We start from the raw sequence: 17,915 nt of genomic DNA, 5'->3' as shown, positions 1-17,915 counted from the left end.
CTAATTGTTCTATAAATTCGGCATTATTTCTGATCGGTTGATCTCAGTGCAAATAATCGGTCGCACTTCTGTCCCAGAAAATAGTCATTAATTTTCACGAATTCTTCATCGTCTGCGAACCAATGTGCTGTCCTCCGATGGAACGGGAATCGACTGACTACGCCTCCCCTGTAGACGGAGTCCCATAGTGATGGTTCCGTGGTCGTATTACACTCGATTTGCCATGAGCCTGCAACTGGCAAAATTTGCTGCTGGGGGAACGTCCAGTACCGTTTTTATCATGAAAAGTCGGAGTCGAAATCGATCAGAGCTATCGAAAACGAAAATCTAGGCAAAAATGAAAGCTGCAGTTAACATAAATAACAACGGTGAAACGTCATTGAGTTTTTTTTTTGAAGCTGTCCGCTTGACAGTTAATATCATTAATATTTATACTAAAAATTATAATATTTAACAATTTGAGCAATTTTTACAACAAATATTACTTCAGATCAAGTTGTACTTCCCCTAGTTCAGGGATGATGACACAACGGTCGACAGTAATCTGGTTGAATGCTGATAATTGTGCATGCAACCCTTTCCAGGTCTCACTCAACGTGGACGGGAGTGGTTGATCCCAGTCGAATTTTTCACCCTTCACATCCTGAATCGACCGTAACCTTTACATAAATATCTTCGCAGTGGTGGTAGAAGCTCCTTATAATCCCAATGGGTCGAATAAAGTGGCGATTATGGACAAAACTCGACGCTTTGTAAGCACTTCTTGCTGTTCCAGTGTGGGAATTTTAAATTTGAATTTGAGGACATCTGTATTTGGTATCCACGTTAGTCCTAGTGTTCTAACTGATCGGTCCGGATCAAGGATGATCTCCGTTGACTCCTTAATTGCCAGATCTTCCGGAGGAATACCTTCGAGCACCTTGGAACATTTTGAGGCCCACTTTCTGAGCCTGAATCCACCTCCTAACATCATCTTTTCCAATTCAATACGCAGTGATATCGCCTGGTCAACATCGTCTGCCCCTGTGATGAAGTCATCCATGTATACGTCCTCTTTAGCTGCCCGTGCTGCAAGCGGAAACTGTGTTTCCTCATCGATCGCCAGTTGTTTGACCGTCCGTGTAGCCAAAAAGGGAGCTGGCTTGGTACCGTACGTAACGGTGTTCAATTCATACACCTCCAACCCTTCTAACGGCGACGATCTCCACAGGATGCATTGAAGTAGTCTGTCATCGGCGTAAAGGTTAATTTGACGGAACATTTTTTCAACATCCGACACGATCATGATCTGACGAGTACGGGAACGCAAGATAATCGACCTCAAATCATCCTGAGTCACTGGTCCTACCAGCAAAGCATCGTTCAACGACACCCCTGATGCCGTCTTGCAGGAAGCATCAAACACTACTCGGACCTTGGTGGTGGTACTCGATTCTTTAACCACCGGATGATGCGGTAAGAAGCACCGTTGGACTGTATCCTGAGTAGTCTGTTCGATCTTCCGCATGTGTCCCAACGTAATATATTCTTCCATAAAGGAGGTGTATTGCTGTCGCAAATCGGCGTCCCTTGCCAATCTGCGCTCCGTCCCTTGTAGTCGTCGGAAGGCGATCTCCCGTGATTCACCTAGCCGCGAAATGATGTCATGGTTCTTTGGAAGTGCGACGGTGTACCGACCATCCGTGTCACGACAAACCGTTTGCTGGTATAATTCCTCACAACGCCGTTCCTCTGGAGAATAAGCCCTTTCTGAACCGATTTCTTCACAAGCCCAAAATCGCTCCATCAACAAATCCAGCGATTCGGTCATTGTTGCATTAAGCTAAGTTGAAGTGAATTATTTGGAATAGACAGACCTCCACAAACGACCCATCCAAAAACAGAATCATTGAGCGTCGGTAACCGTTCACCTAGTGAAATCCGTCTGCCAGTCTCGAAGAAATCAAAAAATGATTCAATTCCGAGAACGATGTCTACTCGATTTGTCTCGAAAAATGCTAGATCAGCCAATTCAATCCCGTTGGGAATCTTCCATCCGTCAATCTTAACTGTAGATGTTGGAAGGTTTACGGTGACATTGGGTAAAATCAAAAATTCCAACTCACGCGAAAATATGGAAACCCGTGAGCGCACTTCTGCTCGGATCCGATGTTTTACCCTTGTAGAAGTTTGTGCGATGCCTTGGACTGAGATGTCTGCCTTATTTCGAGTCACTCTCATGTGCTGGCACAACCGTTCCGTTATAAATTGCTCTCGGATCCAGAATCCAAAAGAGCGCGGGCGGGGTGCTTGTTGCCGTCATCATCCACCATGAAGACAACAGCAGTCGCCAGTAGAACTTGAGATGAGTATTGGTGTGCAGCATTTGAAACCGTTGTATCAGTGGTTGCCCCGTTAACCACTTGGGAGGAAGAAGAATTGGAAGCCCCTTGTGTGTCCTTGTTGGAAGGTGGGTTATTGTCCTTTGCTACTACGACAACCTTGCTCTCAACCACCTTTTCTGGTTTAAAACAGACCAAGGTATGATGACGACCCTTACAGTTTCTGCACGAGTACTTGGATTGACATTCTCTTGCTTGGTGTCCCGTCCTAAAACAATTCCGGCAGAGGGAGTGAGTTCGCAGCAAACCATCTCTATCCGAGACTGATAACCGTTGGAATGTGCTGCATTGGAATAGCGGATGGTTACCGGAACAGGCTACACAACGTTCCCCAAACGCTGATGCTTGAGCCGTGATGAAAGTCGTCTTCATGTACAACTGCTTCTGTTTTGGTTGTGACTGTAATGGGGGATGATGGGTACCTGTGGTTTCTGCAGATTTGGCTGGTAACGATTGCAATACGTGGACTCGTCGATTGAGGAACTCATTGAGATCCTCCAATGAATCGTTCTCCTTTGACGAAGAAAACTCTTCCCAACCTCTGCGCGTCACAGGATCCAGGCGTGACGTAAGGATATTCACCAGCAAGAGATCCTTATATTCCGCTGGCTCTACTATCTGGTCGAGTGTTTGTACTATTCGCTCAAAACCTTCTAAAAGCGAATGTAACTCCCCAACGGACTCCTTGGAAAGTGAAGGCAACGATAGCAGCGATTGAATCTGTCTTTTCTTCAGCTGCTTGCTATTATTATAGCGCCTTAGCAGAATATCCCATGCTACCTCGTAGTTCGCCTTAGTTATTTTTAATGGGTCGATTAAGCTCCGCGGTTCTCCCTGAAGGCATCCCTTTAAATAGTGGAACTTCTCCACCTCAGGTAGGTCTGCCTTCCAATGTATTAGGGAGGTGAAAAGGTCTCGAAAACTGAGCCATTCATCAATATCGCCATTGAAGTTCTGCAGTTTGATCTGCGGCAAGCGCACATTATCAAGAGCACCTTGTACCAATGATTCATTTATCTGCGTGTTTTGCTCTGATGGCTCCTTCTTTTCCTTCACCTGGTCTACGAGAAAGGACTTGGCTTCGTAGTAACGGTTATTGAACTCCCGCCTTTCCTTGTCGTAACTTGCATCCTCCTCATCAAAGTCATCATGAGACTTGATCTCGACTAGCGTGTCACCGAATTTTTCCCACAGTTCTTCTAGTTTTTCCAGGCGCACTTCTACCTGAGAAAGCTTGGTATCCTCCTTGAAGTCTTCAATGAACTTCCAAATGTCCAAAAGCGAAGATTGGGTTTCTTTCAGCCTTGCAGTCAGTTGCCGTAACGACGGGATCTTCTTGGTAGACGATGCAGCTGGCATGGTTGACGTAACAGTTCACCGGTAATATAACAAGAGAGATGTGGTGTAATACTCCGAGTATACACCTAGCCTCGCTGGCATATACTAAAAGTTCAAGTTCACTAACCTGACAGAACAGGCGGTTATGCCCAACGAAATATAATTTCAGAAAGCGATTACGTGTAAAACCGATGCAACGTCAACCAGTTCGTCTCAGCAACCAACCAGAGGAGTGAAGAGGGAAAATATTCGATGTAGTATTCAAAATAAATGCCACGACTGGACATATACTGTGGTGGCTTACCCAGACAACCAACAGCAGCACCAAGCCAGCGGGTAACAAGGTTGATAAATTTAATTCAATGATAAGATGGCGGAAATTTATTCAACAGACCCTACAGGGTCCACAGGGCTCAGGCGTATGAAGAATGAGTCGAAGAGGATGTAAATTTAAATCAACAAGTGTATTTACTCTGCTTCGGCAACATATACCATAATGTGTATTTACCTGGACAAATAATAGTTGGCGCTGCCTCTTCTCATCACACGTCAAGTGTACTATCGTCCTCAATTTGTAGATTTCGTTGAAGCGTAGGTGATGAATGAATGGCCAAGCAGTGAATGGATCACCACCACCGACGTAAATCCCTCAAGTAATGTCGGAAGTGGTCCTTGATCAAGTCCTTAGTGGAATCATGCAAATTCAAATGGTGTCCAGTAGCAGTCACACTCAATCCCAAACTGAGCGATTGGATCCAGTTCCAAAGATGTTTCCAAATCTCGGTGTAATCGTGCATGCAGTTTTACGAAATAACGTGTTAGAATCGAATTGTTTCCTAGTTGCTTCGGCTGGACATATAAATAGCTGTCTTACTAACCTGACAGAATGTTCCACACGGTGAATGTCCAAACCAAGCGACGCTGATCCCAAAGGATGATGGTGGATGTCCTTTATTCCCGCGAACAATTGTTGTATTGAAGCCTTTCTTCTCGTATGGGCAATTGTGGCGCTCAATCATTTGTCTTCAAGTAAAATGGCACCGATCAGCGTCCGTGTGGTCGGCCCAGTGTCGACGGTTTTAATTGAGCTTCCGTTGATTCTCATCCGGTTCGAAGGACCATAATGAACGAACCTGGCCGTTTCACCTTCCTTGACCTTCGACAGTAGACGCACTGGAGGCAGTCAGGTCCGACATCGACCAATGGGTTGGTGGAAAATGGGGTCCAATAGGCGATCAATTACCGGTTAAGGATCTCCTTGGTGGAAGCTCGTGGGTTCTGGGACATTATCCAGTAAATGTTCCTTAGAATTCTTCGATTCTTAACACTCGCGAACTATGCACCAGTTACAATAAAAAGCACATTTTTTTTTTTTTTTTTTTTTTTTTTTTTAACTCTATTTGTTCCAAATTCAAAATAAATTACATTTCATTTTAACCTAGGTGCTCCAGTTACTGCAGTAACTTACCAGCCTTAATTGTTATGATATATATCTAAGTGTTTTTACATTGTTCATGTCTTGGCAATTCAGTATTTTAAACAGGTTTTTTAACCTGCATGTCAGTATAACAATTGATATCTTAAAACTAAAAACTAAAACTAAATCTTATCTAAGTATAAAGGGAATTAATCGTTGCAATTGAGGATTGCAACGATTTTTGCCTGAAATTATTAATTATTTTGTTGGACATTTGTGCTAAAGTCTCAACATTCGAAATTCTATGTACTTCGGTTGTACTGTACCAGGGAGGCAACTTCAAAATCATTTTCAGAATTTTGTTCTGAATCCTTTGGAGTGCTTTTTTCCTGGTAGTGCAGCAACTAGACCATATTGGCACAGCGTAAAGCATGGCCGGTCTAAAAACTTGTTTAAATATTAGAAGTTTATTCGTCAGGCAAAGTTTGGATTTCCTGTTTATAAGAGGATACAAACATTTTATATATTTGTTACATTTGGCTTGAATGCCCTCAATGTGATCTTTAAAAGTTAATTTTTGGTCAAGTATTAATCCAAGATATTTCACTTGGTTTGACCAGGAAATTGGAACTCCGTTCATAGTGACTATGTGACTACTACTAGGTTTCAAAAACGAAGCTCTAGGCTTGTGTGGAAATATTATAAGTTGAGTTTTGGAAGCGTTGGGAGAAATCTTCCAGTTTTGTAAATAAGAAGAGAAAATATCTAAACTTTTCTGCAGTCTGCTGCAAATAACACGAAGACTTCTTCCTTTAGCGGAAATGCCTGTGTCATCAGCGAACAAAGATTTGTGGCAACCCTGAGGCAAATCAGGGAGGTCCGAAGTGAAAATGTTATACAATATAGGTCCCAGAATGCTACCCTGAGGAACTCCTGCCCTAACAGGTAGTCGATTAGATTTGGAATTTTGATAATTTACTTGAAGAGTTCTGTCAGTTAAATAATTTTGAACTAATTTCATAATATAAAGTGGAAAATTAAACTTTTTCAATTTAGCAATCAAACCTTCATGCCAAACACTGTCGAATGCTTTTTCTATGTCTAGAAGAGCAACTCCAGTTGAGTGGCCTTCAGATTTGTTTGAACGAATTAAATTGGTAACTCTTAAGAGTTGATGAGTAGTTGAATGCCCATGGCGAAATCCAAACTGCTCATCTGCAAAAATTGAGTTCGTATTGATGTGAAGCATCATTCTATTCAAAATTATCTTTTCAAAAAGTTTACTTATTGAAGAAAGCAAACTTATTGGACGGTAGCTAGAAGCTTCAGCTGGATTTTTATCCGGCTTCAAAATTGGAACAACTTTTGCATTTTTCCATTTATCAGGAAAGTATGCCAAATGGAAACATCTGTTAAATAATTTTACCAAGAAAGACAAGGTACTCTCTGGGAGTTTTTTGATGAGGATATAGAAAATTCCATCATCACCTGGAGCTTTCATATTTTGAAATTTTTTAGTTATAGACCTTACTTCGTCCAAATCAGTCCCCCAGGAATCATCAAAAATATTTTCCCGAGAGAAAATATTCAGAAAATCCCGAGCAACCTGATTCTCAATAGGACTAGTAAGACCCAAACTGAAATTATGGGAACTCTCGAATTGCTTAGCAAGTTTCTGAGCTTTTTCCAAATTTGTGATCAAAATTTTACCACCTTCTTTAAGCGCTGGAATAGGCTTTTGAGGTTTTTTCTAAATTTTTGTGAGTTTCCAAAAGGGTTTGGAACTCGGGTCTAATTTAGAAATATTATTTTCAAAAGTTTTGTTCCTCAGGGCAGAGAATCGCTTTTTAATTTGTTTTTGCAAATCCCGCCAGATAACTTTCATGGCAGGATCGCGTGTTCTTTGATATTGTCTCCTACGGACATTTTTAAGACGGATCAAGAGCTGAAGATCATCGTCTATTCTAATTGAATCGAATTTAACCTCGCATTTTGGTACTGAGGCAGCTCTTGCTTCAACTATAGAAGTAGTCAGAGATTCAAGAGCATAATTAATTTCATCTTTGGTTTGCAAAGGAATGTTTGGATCGAAGTTATATTCCATAAATGTTCGATAGTGCTCCCAATCAGCTCTATGGTAATTGAAAGTAGAGCTGTTGGGATTACAAATTATTTCTTGGGATATTTCAAAAGTTACTGGAAGGTGATCAGAACCGAAGTCAGCATGGGTAACCAATTGGCTACAAAGTTGACATGAATCAGTTAAGACCAAATCAATAGTGGAGGGATTTCTTGCAGAAGAAAAGCATGTTGGGCTGTTTGGATATTGAATAGTGTAATAACCTGCAGAACAATCATCAAACAGAATATTACCATTGGAATTGCTTTGAGCATTATTCCATGAGCGGTGTTTTGCATTAAAATCACCAATAATGAAGAATTTAGACCTATGACGGGTAAGTTTCTGGAGGTCACCCTTGAGAAAATTCTTTTGCTGGCCTACGCATTGGAATGGCAAATAGGCACCTATAAACGTAAGTTGTCCAAATTTTGTTTCAACAGAAACTCCCAAAGTTTCAAAAACTTTGGTTTCAAATGAAGAAAGAATTTTATGCTTGATTCGTCTATGAATAATGATGGCAACGCCACCACAGGGTCCATCAAGACGATCATTTCTATAAATCAAGTAATTTGCGTCCTTCTTAACCTTATGGGCAGGTTTAAGGAACGTTTCAGTTATAACGGCAATATGCACGTTATGAACTCTCAAAAAGTTAAATAGCTCGTCTTCATTATCTTTAAGAGATCGAGCATTCCAATTTACAATATTTAATGCTTTAAAATCCATTACTGAATTTTAAAGTCATGACAATATTATTTGCAAATTTTACTCCAGTTTGAATAGCATCAAACATGGAGTTAGATTTAAGCATATCAGAAATCATGTCAATTAATGAATTCTGTAAAAATTCCATTTTAGGGGCAGTAATGCTTCCTAAGTCAAAATTGTCAAAATTTCCGTTAGAACGTTGGTTAGTATTTTGATTTCTACCCGCTGCAATAGCAGCATAGGTAGCTCCATTAACTCGCTGAACATTGTTAGCAGTGAGGGGAGTAGGTACAGATGAAACATTTGAAGCAGGGGAGATATTTGTACCTACGGGTACGAATGTAGAATTTGTTCCTCGCTGACTGTTGTTAACAGCAGAGGAATTTGTACCTGGTCGGAAACGTGGAGCGTTTCCTACCTGACGGTTAGAACGAGATTGTAGGATCGCTTTGCGAGTCTTACATTCCCAAAAATTGGACTTGTGGTTTTCACCACAATTTGAACATTTAAATTTCTTCCAGTTCAGCTTCGAACCTGTTCGGATACGGTTGTGTATAAGTTTATTTCTGTTTTGTGCGTGCGTTCGCTGATTTTGCCAGATTAGCGCTGGCACTCTGCCTCCCGGACGGTTATACGTGTGTGATTGGTGGTTTTCTCGCTTTCCGAGAAGTTTTGGAATCGAAAAAGAAAACGTGATGCATCATGTTTGCAGGCATCAGAAGAAGTGTCGCTATCTGCGTTGTTTGTTTTTTTCTTCGCTTGTGCTCCCGGTACAGAAATTTGTGGCGTCGCGTGTGATAGTTTTTGATTTCAGTTTGTTTACGCGTTGTATGATTTTGTGAGCGGTCGCTTCGTGTTCGCGTCATGGAGCAATCGATTACATTCGACCAGAGGATTGATCCCCGTAGGGCGGGTCTATGATCGGAGCTACTACACCAAGCGTGACATAGCTGCTTGCAAGGGATTCAGTTGGACTGATTTGGTGAGATTGTTCCATTTTTCTACTTTTGTCTATTTAAACTTAATTTCTATGAATGCGTATCGTTTGGAATCATTTGATTCGGATGAGACTCTTAACTTTTATTTGTTTACATTGTGTTTCAATTGGTATTCTTAAGAACTTCATAAAATAAGGTTTCAATATTTAAATTGAGCAGATCGACTAGCCTGGTGGCTGCCGCTTTTGCTTACTGAGTAGAAGACCGTCGGGGATCCACATTGTAAAGATTCCCTATTTTCAGCTTTTTTACAGGCTGAAGTTGTTGTTTGAACCATTTAGTTTATCAATTTAATTTATCTGTATAACAATTATTCACAAGCACTCTTCCAGGTCAATTCAAGAATAGTTTGATGATGATAAATCTTCCTAATATTCACATTACAGTTATGACCCGATCCTGTCAATCTCTCCGCGCATCAGACTGTTATTTTTCAATAATTCCACATAATTGTAATTTCATACCTTCCTCCTTCAAGATGAATGTTTAAGATACACATACTTTGCTAGCTGACAAAATGGGGTCATTGCTGTATAATTATTCTCTTTTTGCAGCCTTCATTCAGACTGGATCTATTGATTTAAATTATTTGAGTTTTCTTCCAGCTCTTTGATGACGGAACATCACTAGATTTATACTGTAATGATTCACTCTTACAGCTTTCACCCTGGTTTTGTCTGTTGATTTGATTTGTTTGAATTGATTTTCAGCTCTTTGGTGTTGGCAGTCGCGGGCGATCAATTTTGCTCATGCTCATGCTCTAAGTTCATTTTCAGCATTTCGATGATGGAACGTCTTCAGATTTATATTATAATGGGGCTTATTACGGATGTCACATCACGGTGAAAAGTTGTCACTTGTCGTCACGGTGAAGTGATTCCCATTTGATTTGTACGGTAATCACGGCTCTTATTCTGAGTATGACTTGCTTATCACCGTGTAGTGACACCCGTAATAAGGCCCAATGATACACCATTTGGTTTTGGCTTCGGGCAAATCCAAGTATAATGCATGATAACACTGATTCATTTAAAACCATGGTCGCATCACTTATCAAGGTGAATCCTGATCCAACGAACCCAACTTACTAATAAAATCTCCTTTTCTGTGTCTTTTGTTGGAAATTTCAGGGTTACATCTTCCTTATTGGAAGCTGAGGAGACATAGAGCTGCATCATATTGTATGTAAAATAATTATTATTTTCATTGCGGAATACCAGTTTTTTTATCCATATAAATGTATTTTCATTATTACGTATTTTAATGTTCTGATATATTTCATTTCTCCATTACATATGTTTACTATATATATAAATAAATACTGGGTTGGGAGGGAGCATCAGGGTATCATTTGACCTGAAACTGGACGATTGGAGTGGTATGACAACCGGAGTCTAGGAGGGAACAAACACTATCATTTTCTTTATCCTACCGATTCGATTGTGATGGTGTGAATTCTACTCCAACAGTTTCAGTGAGATTGACGCGCCCTTCTTAACAAACCAGCCTGTAGGAAGCTTAATAAGTATTGCGAATTGCGTTATTCGATTTGTTGGATCGTATCGTTGGAAGGATATTCTTAAATTCCCTTGGATTTCGCGTAAGTGTCTCTGCTTACGGGTCCACCCCACCGTTTTTGGCCCTTCATACAGCGATATTGTGAATTCAGATCGGTAGCTCAAATTGATCTTGCTATTAAGTGGAGCTGCATACAAGACAAGATCTTCGAAGGGATGGTGGCTACCTTACATACATACATACAATTTGAACATTTAAATTTCTTAGGATCTTCCTTCACAGGACAGTCGTCCTTTGCGTGAGAGGAATCACCACAATTCATGCATTTAGCTGGCATGTAGCAATTTTTAGTTCCGTGACCCCATCCCTGGCACTTACGGCACTGGGTGAGGTTTTGGAAATTTCCTCCAGTCTTCCTGAAGTGTTCCCACTTCACTCGGACATGGAGCATAAGGCTAGCTTTTTCTAAGGCCTTAAGGTTGTTTAGTTCACTAGACTTGAAGTGAACTAAATAAAAATCATTAGAAATCCCGTTGCGCGAATCGCCAGGACGGGATTTCATTTTCATTTTGATTACTTGGAGTGGCACAACTCCAAGTAATTTTGCCAGTTCATCTTTGATCTGATCCAGGGATTCACCACTGGGCAGTCCTTTCATGACAACCTTGAACACACGTTCAGTTTTGGTGTCGTAAGTAAAAAATTTGTGCTTCTTCTCAGTAAGATACTTGAGAAGACATTTAAATCCGTCCAAGGTTTCAGCCAATACACTGCATTCACCCCGACGTCCAATTTGTAGTGAAAACTTAACTTTCACGAAATTCAAAAGTTCCATGCGAAGAGCATGGAAATCGGTAGTGGTTATCACAATTGGGGGAATCTTTTCCTTCTTGGCATTAAGCCGGGAAAGTTTACTAGAATTTTTCTTGGATGATGGATCATTCTCATCATCCGTGAGCAAATCAAATTGATTACTCAAATTAATTTCTTCAGAAGGGGGGTCAAGAGTTTGCCCCTTTCTTTTGCGTTTAGGCGCCATGGCGGCAGTAAATTTTTATCCAAATCGACTTCCAAGCAGATTACTATAAGAATCTGAAGGATCGAAGAGGAATTTTCCAAATCGATATCCAAGAAGGATTACCTCGGGTAGGGTCCAAACAAGGATCGAAGAGGAATAAGAGTTGAACAAGGTAGAAAATTTTTACAGGTTGAGCACTGAAAAGTGCTGTTTAAATTTGTTGTAGCTTTAGGTAGTAGTAACACTTCCTTCAGCAAAAAGCAAATAGATCCGCACGGCAAGAGAGCACGATGCGGAAAAGCACATTTATTTGCGGAACACAGAAAACTTCATGCTAACTTATACATATATTTCTTCTTAATTTAATTAACAAATTAAAATAGCGTAGGTTCTTGCCGGTGACCCAATTACGACTGTCCTTCGATCTATCGTTTTGTCGCTTCCTAGGGAAGATGATCAGCAGGTTTGGCTCGGCAGGTTAGCCGAGAGATGAAAATTGCTCTCGGCTCCAGAACCCAAGAGAGCGCCGGCGGGCGCTTGTTGCCGTCATCATCCACTATCGACGAAGCACTCACTCTCTTATCGCCGTTATCACTTCGGGTGATCAGGTTGATCGGATGCAGGTAGTGGTTGATCATATCCATCTTCGGTCGAGGTATATCTGCTGTAGTTCAGGGATGTAGTCGGTGTGGGCAAGGCTTGTTGATCACAAACAGGGTTGTTTAACGGTATTGAGGTTAATACATATTCGTTATCTGCATTAAAAATGGAACCGAACTCCAAAAATTTCATCAATTTTGGTACACTGGAACTGTTTTAAACAAGTACGAATACATTAGCAAAAATCACCATCTTAGCGCCCCTTGGTGGGATTTTGTATGGGAGTGAGCTGTCAATGAATAGATTTAGTGTCAACGGTCAAACATTTAAATCTTGATTTAAAAATCGAGATGAACGTCTACGGGATCGATAAAAATATCGTTGTGCTCAGAAAACGAAGCTCTATCAGATGATGTATAAAAATGGGTATATTTTTCGAAGTTAAACAACCCAATTAACTCTTGATTTAAACATTGCCGCGTCCTATCTTTCAGTTACTCTTATTCAAACTACTTTTTCTTTCATTGCTTATAAATTCCTTTCCCTTGGTCATCTTCATCTGTCGACATACCATCTGAAATTTCACTTTCCTCATTTTTGTGAATTTCTTCAACTTTACTTTTCAATTTTTCTTTGTCCAGTATTACTTCTTTGCATTCCTTCATATTTTTTTCATCAAATTTAGCAAAATTCTGAGCTAAAGATTTTTTTCCAAGTAAAGCTAGGTCTTTTTTTTTCTTGCTAAATTTTAAACTATAAGCCAATTGCAATGGATGACCTTTAACCCTCCTTCGTATGTGTCCGTAATAACATAACCTTCCTATTCTTACTCGTCTATTGATTGTCTTTCCTTCTAGCAATTTACTTGCGTTAAATTTCAAAGAACCTGGTTTTTTACATTTTTATAAATGTTTCTTAGTATGATCCTTTCATAATTTGCAAGGGCAACCCTACTTTTCTTTGTTAAGCTGCTACCTTAGTTCCATACAACATAGCTGGAGCTAATACTACTTATATATATTATCTTCCCTACTTCCCAACTCGGATGAAATCTTGAACAAAAATCTACCACTAATCTTAAGCTTTTAGAACATTCATAGATCTGTCTGTTGGTCAATTTTCTAACTAGTGTAGCGGTAAGACAGACTCCTAGATATTTAATGTACTCACTTGTTTTAAATAGATTTTCATGAAGAATTATTCCCTTCGACTGTACCGCTTTATTGTTAGGATATCTCACTAATATTTGACTTTTTTCTTTATTAATGTGAAGACCAACTTTTGCTAGTTCCTCCTCTAAAATTTAAAGTATATTCTCGAATTCACGAACACTTCTAGCTTTAATTAAAATGTCATCTGCGAATGCTAAGATTTTGGAAAGTTCAAACAATCCATATCTATAAGTTATGGTATTTCATTTCCAACATTTTGCAAAACCTCTTGCATTAAATAATTAAAAAGATGTGGTGATAATGGACAGCTTTGTTAGATTCCCTTACCTCTTTTGAATTCTTTAGAATACTTATTTTGCCATAAAACTCTAGTTAATTCATCTTTTACACATAATAGGACTCTAAAACTAACCTAGATGGAACATTTAAATGAAGTAACACTTCTCTTAAAGTTTGCTCTTTTACAGTATCAAATGCCTTACTTATATATAACGATAAAATAATTAAATCTTCCCCCGCATTCCAATATTATTCCATGACACGCCTAACTATAAATATGTCGTCATCTGTTGGTCTTCTTCTAGTAAATGTAGCTTGATAAAATCCTGGTTCTCCTGTGAATTTTCGAAGCTGATTACCTATCCATTTAGCGTAAATTTTGTATGCTACGTTACAAAGCGAAATTCTACGAAAATGTTCTGCTTCCGATGCTCCTGACTTTTTTGGAATGGAAATCTGCGTTGACTTATTCCAAACTGATGGCATTTTGTTTTCCACATAAACCATTTCAATAATTCTAACCAACTCATCTATCGTTTCTTCATCTGCATTTTTAAAATATTCTACAAAAACTCTGGAGACTTCCCATAGCAATATGTATTAACTATAAATCTGATTTCATCTGAAGTAGGAGAGTTTGGTAGCGGAACATAATCATGCTGCCTGCAGATTTCTATTTCTGGACCTGTACAATTGTCTAGAATATCATTCCATACTCTTGTACTAATTTTTGCTGATTTCTTACTCTTATGTTTTTTTTTAAACTTTTTAAGATAACTATATGTTTTCCTCATTCGCATACCAACATCAAAATCTTTAACTGTCTAAAGAATAACATAATTTCTTTTTCCCTGTAATTTTTTACAGCTTGAGCTAACTCTTGTTTGCGGTTCCTTAACTTATATTTATAATTTTGCATATCAGGATGTACGCCGGTGTGCTTGGGGTTTTTGATACTCGTATTGTGTTTGATGCTGCCATTTTCAAGTTCTTTGCTACACACTAAGATTTTTTTTACAGTATACTGTAATTTTTTTTACCGAATATGGAACAGCTGAACATTCGGTAATCCATTCGGTAATTTTTTTAAATTCACAAGCTGTTCTGTAAATTTTCTTCGCTTGTGGGCTGTCAAAATTTACTAACCTGGACTGTAAATTTTACTGAAAGATCAGTAAAGTTTACCTCATACAGTAAACTTTTACCTCAGACAGTATATTTTTTACCGAATCGACTGTACTTTATTTTCAAAATAAATCATAAACATTTAAATTTTATTGATTAATTAACTGTTTCTTTCTTTCACCAAACCAAAAGATTCATTCCTCTTAACCATATATTTTTGAAGAGGTATTTTCATCTTTCGTTCGTACAGAAATTTAAAAAAAAATCATTGAAGAACTCGGACTCGATCGATTTAGTAGCAAACCGTGCTAAAATCGAGGCTAAAATGCAGTTTTTGCTGTAGATGAGGACATTGAGTTGCCTAACGTCCATGACGTCTGAAAAAGTTGGCCTAGAAATAATACGAATTATATTTTCGGCATAAATTGTCCGGAATCTAGCTAAAAGTAAAGTACTTACGTTTCACAACGTAGAACCGAAAGACACGCAACATCGAAATGGCAGCCAATATTGAGTTTGACAGCACGAAAATCTTTTCAGTAACTTTTACAGAACTCGGTACTTTATTGCTGTTTCTGTTTGTAAAAGATTATTTTTACAGTACTTTCCTCATTTTTTTACAGAATTGCGGAATCGCATCCTTTTACAGTTTACAAATTTTATATACAGTTTTCGGTAAATGTATGTAAATTACGTCAATTCAGCAGTTCTGATTCCGGAAAATTGGTAAAATTATATTTTTTTTATAAGGGTTCGGTAGAAATTACATTTTACCGAACAAATCCAGCAAAAAAAGTACCAAACAAGATTTAAAAAAAAAATGGTGTGTAGGTTCACATAGTTTTGTTATATCGACTCCTTATTTGTATTTTTCATTTTAATTGATGTCAGGCGTTCCTGAATTTTATTTTTAATACCTGGATCCTTTAACATTTCTATACATATTCTAGCTTGTTCTTTAGTTTTTATTAGAAAAACTTTTTTCTCCTTGAATACGATACCTACTTGTATTGGTTTATGATCAGTTCAATCCTTGTCTATTGTCCTTTAATAAATTTGATCCAAATACTACTGTACTGAGGAACTAGAATATGATCAATTTGGATTTGTTTATCTTAGGGGTCTATTGACTCTCAGTACTCACAAAAGACTTTATCGTCCAACCAGATTAATGTATTACGTAGCGTTCGCTCTCATCGTATTTCAAAGACTGATGCAGCAGATCCTACAGGGAGTTCCCGGGGTTACAGTTGTTACTGATAACATTCGTACTACAGGCCCGGATAATGGTTTCACCTGCTTAGACCTTCTGAAAGCAAAATTGACATACACAAACTTTACCGACTCTTCTTGCACTTTACAAATAAAAATTATCATTTTATTATCTCATTGTTTCATAATTACGAAAAATAGCATTTTAGCTGTAATGAGCAATTGCAAGCCTGATGTATTGAACTCATTGATTATAAAATTGGATACAATATTACACTCATTAAAATGATTTGTTGTCAACATCTGTGTACATCGTATAGCGTAATATTACACTACAAGCGTTCCGACCAATACGCAGCATTTAGAATGTAATATTCAATGCATTCCTGACGTAACGACGCCGGTGGTGTAGTGGTAAGCGTGATTACCTCTCACCCCAGCAGGCCTGGGTTCAATCCCAGTCGGCGCCGCCGGGATGTTCTGAGGCATAACATCTCTGATCACGCCTTCCTTCGGATGGGAAGTAAAGCCGTTGGTCCCCGGTTCATGAGTTGATGGGTCGATAGGTAGGGTCCAGGTGTGGGAGCTGCCTTCCTGGCACGTCGGTAGCATTGGTGCTCAGCACGGAAAACAAGATCGACGGAAAAAACAAACCAAAGGGGGCATTCCTGACGTTGCTGAAATTAAGCTTGCAAATGCTCATTACAGCTAAAATGTAATTTTTCGGATTTATGAAGCTATGAAATATTTTAATGATAATTCTTATTTACAATATACAAGAACAGAAGGTAAAGTGTGTGTATGACACATAAAACATGTCAATACACGGAGAACAAATTATAGCAGACGCAATTATTTTTCCGGTCAAAATAACTATATTGTTCAATTGTTTTAGAGATAACCCGAAACTATAGTTGATTTGACTATATATAGAGGGCAACAACTAAAGTCCATAGTTTCCTACCATTCCCATACATTCGAAAGTCACTGGCTCTCTGGATTTGGATGATGTTAAAAACAACAAAACATGATTAATTGTGAATTTCGGGAAATAAGTGCAAGATTTCCGAAAATCTTGAGACTTGAGGTAAGTAAGTATGCTGCAGTTCAAGCTGCACTTGCTAAATATAATCAATTTTTCTGTTTTTTTTCCGTCGATCTTGTTTTCCGTACTGAGTACCAATGCTCCCGACGCCAGGAAGGCAGCTCCTACACCTGGACCCTATATATCGACCCATCAACTAATGAACCGGGGACCAAATTCAATTGCATAAATTTGAAGAGATTCTTGCTGAAATGGAAGAAGCAGCCAGAATGTTTGGAATCGGGAAACTCAACAATCATTGATTTTATCAGAGCCTGCTGGTTCCAAAACGATGTCAATCGCTTCTAGAAATAAAAAAAATCACGCATTTGTTGTAATATATTCTTACACACATATTGCATTTGTCAAAGAACAAAAAGTTTTCCTCAAAGAACAGCTAATAAAATAAAGAATGGTGAATTATGTGATTTTATTATAGATCTTTCTCTCGATCTTAAAAAAAGGAACAAAAATTGTGCAGCTGAGTGATATTTTCGCTGCGATTAATTATTATAATTACCTATTTGCGGTTGCAGTGAAATATGTAGCCCGCTATAGCCAACATATCTTTTCTGCAATGCCAACACAACCGCATAACTCAGCACGTATTCGTGTTATTATTTGATGCACAGTCTGGACAACGTTTTAGTAATGCATGTGATAAAAAACAGTCTTGTTTAAAGATGGAGCACCTAGAGTCTACTCCACTGTAGGAGCACCCATTATGAACGATAGAAAAAAAAACTTATTTTATTAACATATAATCACAGACAAACAGACGTGATTATTCAACAAAAGAACGGTTGGTTTTGTTTTCGCTGGCGCTGATTTCATCTGTTTTTCGCATATTTTTTAATTATACCAAATCAAACAAATATTAGTTTTTGCGTATGGATAAGTAAAGGTTAAGATCTATCACGTCTTAAGAAGTTTTTCTAGTGAA

General features: G+C 38.7%; 1 protein-coding gene across 1 annotated transcript; it reads right to left on the bottom strand.

Annotated features, from left to right (window-relative positions):
- Positions 1 to 2,240: 2,240 nt before the first annotated feature.
- LOC135714616 (uncharacterized) lies at positions 2,241 to 3,740 on the bottom strand. Its single transcript, XM_065237999.1, has one exon. The coding sequence runs from the start codon at positions 3,738 to 3,740 to the stop codon at positions 2,241 to 2,243; it is 1,500 nt and encodes a 499-aa protein (XP_065094071.1).
- Positions 3,741 to 17,915: the final 14,175 nt, after the last annotated feature.

Source organism: Ochlerotatus camptorhynchus, unplaced genomic scaffold, assembly GCF_037179485.1.
Source record: "Ochlerotatus camptorhynchus isolate MF236.1 unplaced genomic scaffold, CSIRO-AGI_Acam_v1.1 ptg000676l, whole genome shotgun sequence".
NCBI classification, from domain to species: Eukaryota; Metazoa; Arthropoda; class Insecta; order Diptera; family Culicidae; genus Ochlerotatus; species Ochlerotatus camptorhynchus.
This window is presented reverse-complemented; position numbering and strand designations above follow the sequence as displayed.